The sequence below is a fragment of the Podarcis filfolensis genome, assembly GCF_964270895.1.
Source record: "Podarcis filfolensis genome assembly, chromosome: 1".
Taxonomy (NCBI): Eukaryota; Metazoa; Chordata; class Lepidosauria; order Squamata; family Lacertidae; genus Podarcis; species Podarcis filfolensis.
Window position 1 is genome coordinate 119,685,908 of NC_139604.1, and position 13,839 is coordinate 119,699,746.

At 45.2% G+C, this 13,839-nt stretch overlaps 1 protein-coding gene across 1 annotated transcript in view; it reads right to left on the reverse strand.

Annotated features, from left to right (window-relative positions):
- Window positions 1-5,465: 5,465 nt before the first annotated feature.
- The window catches only part of BEGAIN (brain enriched guanylate kinase associated), a 177,882-nt gene continuing 169,508 nt past the window's right edge, over window positions 5,466-13,839 (reverse strand). The window contains exons 7-8 of the mRNA XM_083614916.1: window positions 10,707-10,790; window positions 5,466-7,676 (exon numbers count right to left, since the gene is read on the reverse strand). Of these exons, the coding sequence (XP_083471042.1) occupies window positions 6,303-7,676; window positions 10,707-10,790 (1,458 nt within the window). The 3' untranslated portion in view covers window positions 5,466-6,302. The remainder of the gene's footprint in view (window positions 7,677-10,706; window positions 10,791-13,839) is intronic.

A 13,839-nucleotide genomic window follows, 5' to 3' on the forward strand; every position in this document is an offset into this window, starting at 1 on the left:
ACACACACACACACGTCTAACAGCAACAGGGAACATTCCTCAGTATCAGGAAAAATACACAAACTGGCCACACCAAACTCACTCTCATTTCACAGAGATTGCTTGCTCCAAAGCTTTCATTCTAGGGGGGGCTAGAGATTTTTTTTTTATTCTAATTTTTAAAAGAAAGCTCAGAGTCTGGTACATAGTAATACTGAGGATTTCAGTTTGTTGCAAGTCCCTCAATAAGATATCGGTGGGAAATAGAAGCCCTTTAAAGAACATTTCAAAACAAACTCTGGCAGCGCTAGCCATGTTTAAAAGATGAAATCTTGAAAAGCCAAGCTTTTGGAAGCAGCCTTTCATCGTGCAAAGACAGGCCACATTCTATATCACACTCCTTTAATTTTTCATGCTGCCTTCATCTTTCTAAAAGAAGGCCGCTTCTCGTTGTCAATCCGTGTTGCCAGCCTGCCAAGCAAAACCTGTCAACCGCATGGATGCTTTCTGAGTAGAAACCAAGGAAGTAAATGGGAAAACCCGCAAGGCATTCTGCCCGCACTAAGTGAGGACATGATGGAAAGCCTACAGCGATCCATCTGTCCTGCTCACCACCCCTGGCAGCAATGTACAAACGGTCATCATCTGAAGGCAACCTGCAAAATGTACGTGGAAATGCTTTTATCTTCCCCGGCATCAACGCAGCTGTGACATTGACTGTTCTATTAAGCGATAATACCCCAAACTCTAACTATCTTTTGTAAACTCATGCTAGTAAGTTGTTTCAGTACAAGTAATTACCATGCCTCACCTCCTTCCAGGGACGGGTTTTTTTTGGAAACCAGTTCTTATGAGCAGTAGTGTAGGGTCAAATTCAGATGTGCAGGGTCCCTTCTTAACAGTCACCGCCATGCCCCTTTCTCAGATTTTATACTATCTAAGATTACATAAGAGTAAGAATTGGGAGTGCATTGCAACCATCAATGCAGCCCACTTCGTGTCGCCTTTCAGCTTGATCTACTCTCTTCTGTGCACATAGAAACATAGCATCCCATAATTGCAGAGCTGGAGGGGACCCTGAAGGTCATCTAGTCCAACCCCCTGCAATGCAGGAATCCCAATTAAAGCATCCATGAGAGATGGCCATCCATCCTCTGCTCAAAAACCTCCAAGGAAGGAGAGTCCACCATCTTCCGAGTGAGTCTGCTCAGCTCTTACTATCAGAAAGTTACATACATAGGCAAATGACTTGGAGTGCTCTAATATCTTATTTCAGAGTTGTTTCCATGAAGTCCCAATGTACGTAACAGAACTTGTACATCACCCTCTTGAAACTGAAGCATCTTGTGTTTTCACTGTTCCTAAATGCTTAGCTTTGGAGCATACAGAACATGTCCTCCTTGGAGGTCTTCCTGGATGACCTCTCCAGAATTACCCTAGGAGGCAATCCTCAGTGACTTGTCAGTGTTTGTTAAAAAAAAAAAAGGAAAGGGTTCTGACCTCCTTTTGTCTCCTCAGCCTGGTCCTCGGACCCTTGTCGGCATAAAAGAGTCCACAAGAAAAGTGTCCTTGCAGAGTTTTATGCTTAAAAGTCTTTGTGCAAAAGCGACTGACCAACTATACGTACAACAACTACCAGCTTCCACTAACCAACCAACCAACCCGACTAACATTTCTCTCTCTATATATACAACCCGGTGCAGACCGCTGACTCATGCTGACCCAACTTTTTAAGCATTAAAGAAACAGCGGCCATTTTAGCCGTGGCATGACTGACTGATTGGCTGTGATTGGCTTTTAGTGCAGGCTTCCTCAACCTTGGCCCTCCAGATGTTTTGAGACGACAATTCCCATCATCCCTGACCACTGGTCCTGCTAGCTAGGGATCATGCGAGTTGTAGGCCAAAAAACATCTGGAGGGCCGAGGTTGAGGAAGCCTGTTTTAGTGGCTAACCCCCCCCCTTTCATGCTGATTGGGCAGCTGTAGGATGATGGAGAAAGTAACCCTGTTGCAGAAATCATAATGGGCCTTTGACGAAATCCACCATCAAATAACATCAAGGCATTAGGCAGTATTCAACTCCCCCCCCCCCAGAGAAGACCCACTGAAATTAATGCAGCTAAGTAATAATAATAATAATAATAATAATAATAATAATAATAATAATAATAATAATTTATTATTTGTACCCCACCCATCTGGCTGGGTTTCCCCAGCCACTCTGGGCGGCTTCCACAGAAACAAAAAATACACTAAAATATCACACATTAAAAACTTCCCTGAACAGGGCTGCCTTAAGATGTCTTCTGAATGTCAGGTAGTTGTTTATCTCTTTGACATCTGCTGGAAGGGCGTTCCACAGGGCGGGCGCCACTACCGAGAAGGCCCTCTGCCTGGTTCCCTGTAGCTTTGCTTCTTGCAATGAGGGAACCGCCAGAAGGCCCTCGGCGCTGGACCTCAGCGTCTGGGCAGAATGATGGGGGTGGAGACGCTCCTTCAGGTATACTGGGCCAAGGCCGTTTAGGGCTTTAAAGGTCAACACCAGAACTTTGAATTGTGCTCGGAAACGTACTGGGAGCCAATGTAGGTCTTTCAAGAACAGTGTTATGTGGTCTCGGCATAGTTAGTCATAGTCATTGATTTTAATGGGTCTACTCTGATTTAGTGGAATACAACTTAATATATAATGTCAGACGTAAAGGGACAGCATGTGACATGCTGTATTTGAATTAATTTGCTTGAATTTAACGCTTGATAATGGGTCAGAAAATCTTCCTCTTCCCCAGACTTAATGATCCTCCAAGTGTAATCTTGTGTGCAATATGGGCAGGTTTTCTTTTTGTGAGGATGGAGTCACTATGGAAGCTGCTGATCAGATGGCCTAGGAAACTGGAGAGAAAACTTGGCATGTATGGGTGATGTATAGCTAACCTTTTGGAGACCATGAAAAGTATATTAATCTCACAGAAGTTCATTTCCCCCCACCCACTTCCAATCAGATGAGTCTTAACTTCTTTGAAACTTGTTTTTTGGCATGAAATAACTTACTGCGCCGAATGACTGCTCAGAGCCCGCAGGTGGCTTGGGAATTGCAGCCAATCTGAAGATTTATTGATCTGGGAATAAAATGTTGACCTAGACAAACTCAAAGTTAATTCTAATCTGTCAGGTTCTTTAAGCAGGAGGCTTTCAAAGGCAAAAAGGGCAGTTACAAACCGAATCGTAGGGAATATTGGATAAAATCCTTGGCTTGATGGAACTGCAAGTCTAGTCAAACTGTCCTCAGGAGGCTGTGCTCCTGGATTTGGCTGGTACAGGATTGATGCCGTAGGAGAAGCTGTAGCTGGAGAATCTTCGGGGTGATGTGGACACATAACCAAAGCACATTTTAAGTTCAGAGTAGCAAATTTTATATATCCTAAAGTTGTGCAAAATGGGGCCTTCCACGTCTGTCCTTCCAGCCTGAGACTGTACATACAAGGTAGATGCTCATCTGCTTTCCATTTTTTCTCCCCCAGTCCTTTTGGATTGTCCTGTCCATCTTGCACAGTGAATTCTACAGTGGTACCTCGGGTTAAGAACTTAATTCGTTCCCAAGGTCTGTTCTTAACCTGAAACTGTTCTTAACCTGAGGTACCACCTTAGCTAATGGGGCCTCCCGCTGCCGCCGCACGATTTCTGTTCTCATCCTGAAGCAAAGTTCTTAACCCGAGGTACTATTTCTGGGTTAGCAGAGTCTGTAACCTGAAGCGTCTGTAACCCGAGGTACCACTTTATTTGGAGACAAAGGCAGACTTTTTTTCACTCTTTCCACACTGCCAGAACTGGGCCTATCTCTAGGCAGAGTAAGATGAATTTTTCTGGCAACAGAAGCTAGTATGGGGCAGGCAGCGAGCAGAAGTGAGGTATTGGAAGACAGGATTTTTTTTGTCCCCCTAGGCTACCTTCTCCGATGGTGGAGGATGGTATCCCACTGCTGGTGTTGACCAAAGATACAGCTGCCAGTCTGGTTAGCTTTCGTGCACTGAATTGGATTGGGGGGGGGAGAAGGAGGACATGCTGTCTTTCACTTTAGGCAACAGCATAGGCCACACTATCTGTCTAGCCCACTATATTCTGCTCTGATTTCCTCGGCTTTTTTGAACACGTGAAGCCAGAGATTGAACCTAGGACTTGGTGCGTGCAAAACATGTGTTCTCTGGTGAAGTTACGTGCCCTCCCTGAAGACCAGCCAAGCACAGAAAGTCTTGTTTCAAAGTGTGAAGTGCTTCTTCTTGAAACAGACTAAGAGACAGTGGTGCATAAAATGCGCTATTGACCTAATTTATTTAGCTTATGATAACCTTATTGTGTTGGAGCCAGAACACATAGGCTGCCCTAGGATTGAGCAGGCCGTAAAGAGGTAGGTGGACCAGTGGTCAGATGTAATTCGGGAAGAGCAAATGTTTCAATTCAGATTTCTCATTTGTCCAACATTAAGCTGAGATCTCCACATTTCCTCATTGCTTTGCAACTTTTTAAAAACTCAGCATTTAAGTGCAAATTTCTCTTATTCGCTTCCCCCCCCAAAGCAACTTTCCCATATATAATGCATTTTCGTATGCTGTTTTCATTAATACAGTTGTACCTTGGAAGTCGAACGGAATCCGTTCCGGAAGTCTGTTCAACTTCCAAAACATTTGGACACTAAGGTGTGGCTTCTGATTGGCTGCAGGAAGCTCCTGCAGCCAATCAGAAGCAGCGGAAGCCCCATCAGACGTTCGGCTTCCAAAAATAGTTCGCAAATCCGGAAAAGTCACTTCCGGGTTTGTGGCGTTCGGGAGTCAAAACGTTTGAGAACTAAGCTGTTCAAAAACCAAGGTATGACTGTATATGCACTGCACACTTTACCATAGTATTTGCATTTTTCTACACATTACTTGGCTGGAGAACTGTAATACAAAATTCAGAGACGTGCAAATTTCTTGGGGTGGCTGTTTTCAGTTCACAGCTTGTTCCAGAACTTGAATAAAATATGGGGGGGCAGTTAATCCCCACCCTACATAATTGCTTGCTTGATGGGACACACCCAGACCATTTGAATGGCATTGCTCATCTACTTTGGAGGGGCCCAATTTTATGCGGTAAGGCAAAGGGACTTTAGCCCTAGGAGCTGGCTCCTATGTTCCGGAAAATGTGAATTAGGTCGGTTCACCTTTAAATGCAAATGGAATTGTCTCCCCCATACCTAGTTGTGACTCCTCTTAACTGCTCATCTTGATCTGAATCTTTGGGCAGAACCAAAGACAGAATGGGGGAGTCCATAGGGATAATGAATCAAACTCCTCCTCCATCGCTAGATGCAGTATTTGCAACTTCACATGACTATAAACATTACATCGGTACCAAATTGACCCTGCTGAACACAATACTCATTAACAGCATTCTCTTAGAACATCTTTTAATGACCAAAAAATAAAAAATCAAATAAAAAAAAATCAAAACATTTCCACTGGTGTCTTTTATTAAGTAATGCAAAATACAGTACTAATTATGACACTCCATGCATTTGAAACAATATAAATGCAAGCCTACAGAAAAATAAGTGACAAAGAAACCCTCAATTAATTTTGAGGTAGTGTACAGGGCAGAAAAGTAGAAACACAATGGGACAGACCAACCAAAATATCTGTATCATTTTGTGCATTTGTCCCCCCCCCCAATTGTTCTTACTCCGAAATACATTTGTATTAAAGAACTTAGTGGGTCATTTTTGTTTCCATTGCATTTTAAAAAATATACTTCTTTATAACATCACCATTCTTGTACATCCTGCACCACACACAACCCAAACTTTTAAAGAACCATATAGAGATTTGATTTGTCCTTGTGATTCTCTCTTTCTCTCGCCCCCCCGCCCTCCTCTCTTTTTAAACCCTTCTCCTCCAAGAATTCAGGCACATGTGGCCTCATGCACAAAAAGTAAATAAGAAACCTACTTGAAGGGGACAAAAAAGTGTCACTCGAAGCGCTTGAGAGTACTAAGGACAGTCTAATAAATACTGATTTGTTTATAAAAATATCTCAGGATATAAAAGTGGGCAAAGGGTTGGTATCCAAGATGGAAAAGTCATCGTGTGAAAAGTGCCGCTTAATGTTTTATTTTTTTCCTTTTTAAATAATCAGATTTGGGTTTCCCCCATCCCTTTAAAACAGTACTATTGTGAATATGAATATATATTTTGTAATACTGTTGCTCAGAAGCCTACCGTATGCTAGAAGTATCAAATGTCACCTTTTGTCATTGTGATGTTTGTCTCCTTATTGCAACTTTGGAAGATGTTTAATTGAGGAGGGTTCCGTACAATTGTGCTTTCGTGAGGCTGTCCTTACGACTCAAGCCTGTACTTCCAGTCCGTTGAAACTGTTGCTGCTTGCTATGGAGGCTCGAATGGCTTCCTTGCTCAATGGAAGACTGGTGGATCTCTGAAGCCTCCATAGAACTCTGGTTGAGGGACTCGGCTGAGCTGTTCGGACTGACGTCAACGTATTCTCTTTTCAACACCGGGCTTCCGTCAATGCTTTTACTACTGCACACCTGGACTGTGATCCTTTCGTTCATTTTGTCTCTCGGCTCTTTCGTTTTGTAAGAGGAGGACAGCTTGTCCTGTTTGCAGCTAGTGCTGATGTCAATGTTCAGGCCACTGTCGGTCCTCAGGAAGCAAGAATCCACAAGCCTGCTCTGACAGATGTCGTCTCCCTCTGAGAAGCTATCGCCTTTGTAACTGGCGTAAATGGGACTCGACCGGCTGTCGGCTTTCTTGATGGGGCTTCTGTAGTACTGCTCCGAGAAACTGCAGGGCGAAAGCCTGCCACTGTTCCTGTAAGAATACGCACCGATATCCTCAACACTCAGCTGCCTCCAACGTCCCGGGAGGTCCTCTTCGGACAAGTTGGTGTTCCTGCACTCACTGTGCATCTTCTGCGATGCTAAAGCTTGTTGGGTAGTTATGGCCGAGAAATGATAAGGCTCACTTGCATAAGGCGACATAGTCCTAGTGAAGGTCGGGGAGTTGTTGTCGTCAGCCAGCTCCATGTGCTGGATGGACTTAGACTTTGCAAACCTCGGGCTCCCCTGGTGGTCATAACCTGAAGATGGCTTTCTTTCAAACATCTCATCCCGGCTGCTCAGGTAGATTGCTTGCTGAGAGGCGGTCAGCGTGCTAGCTTGGGCGTTCTCCTTCTCCTCGGACGTCACGCTGAAGCTGGAGTAGGAGCTAGAAGTTGGCAGAGAGGTAACGTATTCTGGGAAAGCTTCGTGGGAGAAGCTAGAATGGAAGCCATCTTCTTCGACGGTGCTGTCCGTGGAATTCTGGGACCTCAGGAACCCAACATCTTTGACTTGCATGTCAACACTCTGCCTCCTCTCCCTGCGTCTTTCATCAGGGCAGTAAAGAGCTGTATCGCTGCAGTAGATGTCGGACTTGTATTGAGGCCTTTGGGCAAGCTTTCCGACAGAGTCCTGGAAGGCGAGATCTCTGTTCGATGAGCTTGACAAGTGCGAAGAAAGGCTGTTGGGGTCAGGCTTTTCCAGGACCTTAGCAATGACGCAAGTCGGTATGTTGTCTGCAAAGGATGTATGACACAGAGGTACTGAGAGGCTGCATCCGTGCTTCTCCAGGTGGATGCTGACACGTTCCTGAAATTCAGATGGCAGCTGTAATAAACAGGAGGTGGGAGGAGAAAGCTGGGTGAAATGTGGTCAAATCAGGAGCTCACTAAGGCAGCAATAGCCAGCATGGCGCTGTTCAGATGTGGAGTAGAATTCCCATCATCTCTGACCATTGGTCATGCTATCTGGGGCTAATGGGAGTTGTAGTCCACAACATATGGAGGACACCAGGTTGGCGACTACTGTCTTAAGGCATCGTTTGTGACCCAGAAGCCCTAGCTCCTGAAGGCCACAAATCTGACTTCTTTTTTTTTTAAGGAAGGATGGAAACAATATAGTTGCATTCATCAGCTAAATATTAATTCAGGCACACAAACATGATTAATTGCACTGCCTAGTTAAGGATTTTAGCTGCTTACTGAATTATTATCAGTAATTTGCAATATTTTAACATATCTGCCCTCCCTTGCTTCCCCTCTTCTGAACTCATACACTCTGCTGAGCCTTCACTGTTGAACACAGAAATGCACTTGCAAATTGTCAACCCAGAATTGCAAGCTTCTGTTTTCACTTGTTTTCGTTGTGAATGTAAAGCTTGTAGCTCTCATGCTTTGGAACAACACCCCAAGGACACAATTGCACTCAATTTTTTATAAGTGTCGGACTCAGCAATGGCCCCGAATACAGTGTGGGGAAGAAGGCAGGGAGGATAAGCATGCACATTGCTTGTGGGTTTATGGCGTTACAGTAGCGGATTTTGTGGCATCCCTGCACAACAAAATGCCGAAAGTAGCTTTCAGGTTTGTTGCCATGACAAATATTTGCAAGAGAGGAGCTGTCCATGGCAGCAGGCTTTACTTTTTTAAACTGAAGTGTTTTGCAGGAGCAATGCACTGATCTTAATTTGAGTTTTAGGAAAGCACTCATCTTGCCAGGAAGCCACTACTAGTGTTAAGGCACCAAATTCATTGCAGGGTGTGTGTTAAACTACACACAGTGCTTTTCTCTCACTCTCGAAAAACAGGTGTCGGTACTCACCATGAAGTTGTTACAGTCTGTGCCATACTTTTTAACAACAACAAAAAGAGGTGCCAGAACTGTGTACCATTGAGTACCCCCTGGAAAAAAAGCACTGACTACACATTAGTTTAACACTAATGTGTGTGTGTGTTAAATCACACAATTGTGCTGGTTGCCCTTGAGTGGAAAATCTTTCTTTCACAAACAGCCAGCGTGGGTTCCCAGTCAAGATTCAGATATTGGTACATGTGAGGTGAGAGTTTAACCATTTTCTACCAAATGCAACCCTGAGATGGGGGGGCACCTGCTATTTTCATGGAGGGGGGAGTTCTCAATGGGTGCTTTGCTCCCTATGCAACTAATAAATGTGAGGTGCCTGATCCAGTTTCAGACTGCAGCAGGGGACCAAGAGTTGATGCCACCATTAGCACACAGCTGTTGTCAGAGTCCTGATCCATATCAGCCCCCCCCATCCATGCACAATCCTATTCAGTGAAGTATCTATAGGGTAGGACAGGTGCAATGGACCCCACCTTTGAAGGTAGTGGTGGGCTTGTGGCTACAAGGCCCTAGCCTTCTGCTGCCTTCTCCTCTTGTTCAGTTCCTTTCTCTGGACCAGAGCTTTCTGAACTTTCCATGTTGGGGACACACTTTTTAGACATGCATCATTTCGTGACACAGTAAATCAGTTTTCCTAGCAAACAGGAGGTTAAACTAACCCCTTTCCAGTCCCGGGAAGGTGCATGGGGAGCGTTTGCATGACACACCTACACACCGCAGCCGACACACTCATGTGTTGCGACACACAGTTCGGAAAGCCCTGCTCTGGACCCTGAACTCCTGACTCCTGGACCTGTGGTTGCTATTAAGCCTGTATCACTGCTAGCTTGAATGAAGACCTTACTCTGAAGTAAGCGCTGCTGTGTTCTGGGATGGAAGCCTGACAATAAGTACATTAGAACTGTACATGCTACGTCAGACTTAAGGTCCATGGAATTCAGCACTGTATCTCTAAACAGCCAACTAGACACCACCAGGAAGTTCACAAGAAAGATCATGATTACTATGGCCATCCCATTCAGGGAGAGAATGTTGGGTGGGGTTGAACTTAATTTCTTTTGGTCCAACAAGCACCACTGGGCTTGTTGGACCCTCTTTAGTCTTCCAGTTTAGCCTTGCAGTCCTTGAGTTATGAAAAGACTTCCTTTACTTCCACCCTATCCTTGCTGCCTTGCCACCCAATAATTCCAATCCCAGGAATCCCCTTCATCATCATCATCATCATCATAATTTATTTGTACCCCGCCCATCTGGCTGGGTCTCCCCAGCCAATGTCACACATTAAAAACTTCTCTGAACAGGGCTGCCTTCAGATGTCTTCTAAATGTCAGGTAGTTGTTTATCTCTTTGACATCTGATGGGAGGGCGTTCCTCAGGGCGGGTGCCACTACCGAGAAGGCCCTCTGCCTGGTTCCCTGTAGCTTTGCTTCTCACAATGAGGGAACCACCAGAAGGCCCTCGGCGCTGGACCTCAGCGTCCGGGCAGAACGATGGGGGTGGAGACGCTCCTTCAGGTATACTGGGCCGAGGCCGTTTAGGGCTTTAAAGGTCAACACCAACACTTTGAATTGTGCTCAGAAACGTACTGGGAGCCAATGCAGATCTCTCAGGACTGGTGTTATGTGGTCCCAGAGGCTGCCCCCAGTTACCAGTCTAGCTGCCGCATTCTGGATTAGTTGTAGTTTCCGGGTCACCTTCAAAGGTAGCCCCATGTAGAGCACATTGCAGGAGTCCAAGCGGGAGATAACTAGAGCATGCACCACTCTGGTGAGACAGTTGGCGGGCAGGTAGGGTCTCAGCCTGTGTACCAGATGTATGCAGGACTTTTAATGAGCGTGGACTACGGTTCATATGTTACCCTCCACTGATACTGCGGTTGCCTCGTCATTCTTTGCTCCTGCCCGCCCTCTCCCTTCCATTGCTCTTGAGGAGTAGAAGCAAGTCACAGCAGCAGCTGCTTGAGTGATTTTCAGAGATGCATTTAGTTTACATTACCTCGGAAAGCTTATGCGCCCTGTCGTAATTCTTGCTACACTGGAGCAGCTGAGCAGCTAAGTTGCAATCCTTCCTATAGAGCTCCTGTAAAAATAAAAATAAAAATGATATGGAAACAGAGATATAAACATTGAACAGCCTGATTCCTACAGCCGGCAATGAAATGTATGTATCTATAGATGTAATACCCCATGTATTAGGAAATACACTTATGGGCTTATAGTTCAATATAGTGCACATGGAATGGTAGAAAACTATTTTCAGGAACCTTGTGGTCTGAGGATGCATTAGAGTCCAGAGAGCTTCACTGGACTGCTGTGTGTGCTTTTGGGCTTCCCCATTTTAACCTGGCAACTGACAGACACATCCTTCCTTGTCCATGTGGGCGGGAACAAACAAGGATGACATCAAGGGGTTTATTGTCATCATGACCAAGTGCAATGGTTGCCATGGCTATCTAGTAGCCTTGTTTATTTTCGTGATTCGATGCAGTGTTGTAAAACATGCCAGCCGCCCACTATTACCATACACAGCAATTTCCGTTTCCAAAACGAGAACGGAAAACAAAACACTATGCATTACTTTGCTACAACACTACTCAACTTATTTGATAAAAAAACACACACACCACACAAAACAAAACAATTTGTTGTCTCCAGAGGCTCCTATTTTCCTCCTTTAATGCTTTGGGGGAAAATGAAAGCCACACTGATTGAAGGTCGTTTGGACACACACAAGTCTGCTATCACAGAAAATAGGGGCAAACTGGGTTCATGACCACTTTCCTTTTCTCTTCTGGACCAGAAGAGGCTGGTCTGTGGCAGTGCTACAGAATCCAGCGGCTTACAAAGATGGCACTGGTGCCCGAACCTCACTAACACTCTGCAGCAAAGCAGCAAGGATGCTGCTGTTGGGACGGTGGTTCCATGACACCGTCCCAACATGCTGGTGACTCCCCTTATGGGCAGCTCTCTCAAAATTATGAATAGGTGACAATATGGAAACGAGATAGGCTCCCATGGTAACAGGTAGTCTATAGTCTCAGCATCTATTTGGCTGGCATGACCACCCAAACCCCTATCTCAGGGGCAGCCAACGAGGTGCCCTCCACATGCTTTGGACTACAACTCCCACGTCAGTCCCAGCCAGCCAGCATGGCTAGTGGTCAGGAATGATGCTGTTATCTCTTCTTTACTCTCCACTGCCCATCTGAATATTTTGTTAAATAAATTCCAGACACTGAATTCCAGATCTTCAGGGGCCCTAGTTCGGGGTTGAAAGATTATGTGATGGAGGGAATAGAAAAAATCAGGGGTGATCAAGCTATCAATCAATTCTGGTCATGAGGACTATATAGAGTGCTGTTGCATGCAAGTCTTGCTTGGGGGCTTCTCATGGCCACTGTGAGGACAGGCTGATGGAGTAAATAGGTCTTTGGGCTGATCCAGTTGAGTTTTTCTTCTTTATTTTGCTTTTGTGTTTTAGACTCCAGTTCCCACCGTCCCTGACCACTGGCCATGCTGGTTGGGGCTGATGGGACTTTAAGTCCAACAACATCTGGAGGGCGCAGGGTTGGGGAATGCTGTGTTAACTTCAGGAAGTTCATGGCAGGAAAGTTTCCTATCTCATCCTGTCCCAGGTGATGGTGGTGCGGTGAAAGAGGGAAAAAGGGATGGGAGACTTTTCTTCCATTTTGTTCCTTAATTTAACTTACTTTTAGGACCCAGAGAGAATACAGGAGAAGCCTCAAGGACTGAACATGTTCCACGTGCCCCTCAAAGGGCAGACTGATGCTGTTTACTTCAACCAGTATAGCTGCTGGCAATCTTTCTTGAGTAACAATGAGAAGAATGATTTTGAATCGAATGAGCACATGCTTTCTGGCCTGAAGAACTGCTCTTCTATCACTTCCATCTTTCAGCTTGATTCACACATGCAATTAGCATTGTGATTGAAAATTCAGCTTGGGGACAATGGAGAGACTACCCCTCCCCCTGCTTGTTACTAAAAACCTACTCCTTGCATGGTATCCAACATAGCCAGGAGTGTTTTGTTTCAGTGAGGCTAACTGTGCTAATCACTGCCAGTTTGCATAAATTCAATTGCCATCCCTGTGTAGCCCGGGTATGTATGGGTGAGGCAGGCAGCTAGCAATGGTGTGACCCAGGGGTGCCAATTTGAATAAAATATTGGGTGGGGGGCAGGTAAGTCCTGCCCTACATAATCAATCACAAGATGCGGTGTACACACACCAGTTTCATGGCAATGCCCATGAACTTTGAGGGAGGACTGGCCCCCTCAAACATTTTATTGGGGCCCCCAAAGGGACTTCGACCCCTAGGAGTTGGCTCCTATGGTGAGACCACCATGCTTCGACTGGAGAATGCAGCTGGGGGTCTTTTAGGTGTCTCCACTGTGTGGTCAGTGATAGGACCACGAAAAAATATGGTACGGGGAGGGAACACACCCAGAAGAGATCAGATGCATTTCTGGGGTGGGTAAGACTTGTCCCACATGTTATATTTCCATAAGAGAAATAACAGTACAGTATATTGATTTTTTTTTTGGGGGGGGGATATGTTTAGATCCTATAGTAAAGATTTTCCCTGAAGCAAGTCCTCTTGATCCATCCTTAGGATTGCAGCTCAGCACTGTCTTATTTCAATTTCCAATTTATGGCTCAGTTTTTTAATTTGCTTATGCAAAGTGACCACAAGGATCTGACAAAAGAGGTAGAGGATAGAGAGAGGTGTGTTATATCTTGGGGAGGGCCACCTCCTTCCTCTGGTGCCACCAACGTGTGTGGAATTTTCTCATGGATAAAAGATTTTTGGCAGCAACCGACTGGGGGTGGGGTGGGTGGGGGAGAAGTAACACCTAAATTAGTCCTGGATTAGTTCTGGTGATTTTCACTGCCGAATCACACACACAACAAATAGGACAGGGAAGGGGGACTTGCGGACCTCCCTATGTTGCTGTATTCCATCTCCCAGAAGCCTCAGCTAGCATGGCCAACGGTTAGGGATTTAATTAATGAATTTATGAATCACTTCCTGCGAAGCGATTTTCAAAGCAATTTTCACGATAGACGATAAGGGCGATAAAAGCTTTGACAATGAAGCATATGTAAAAT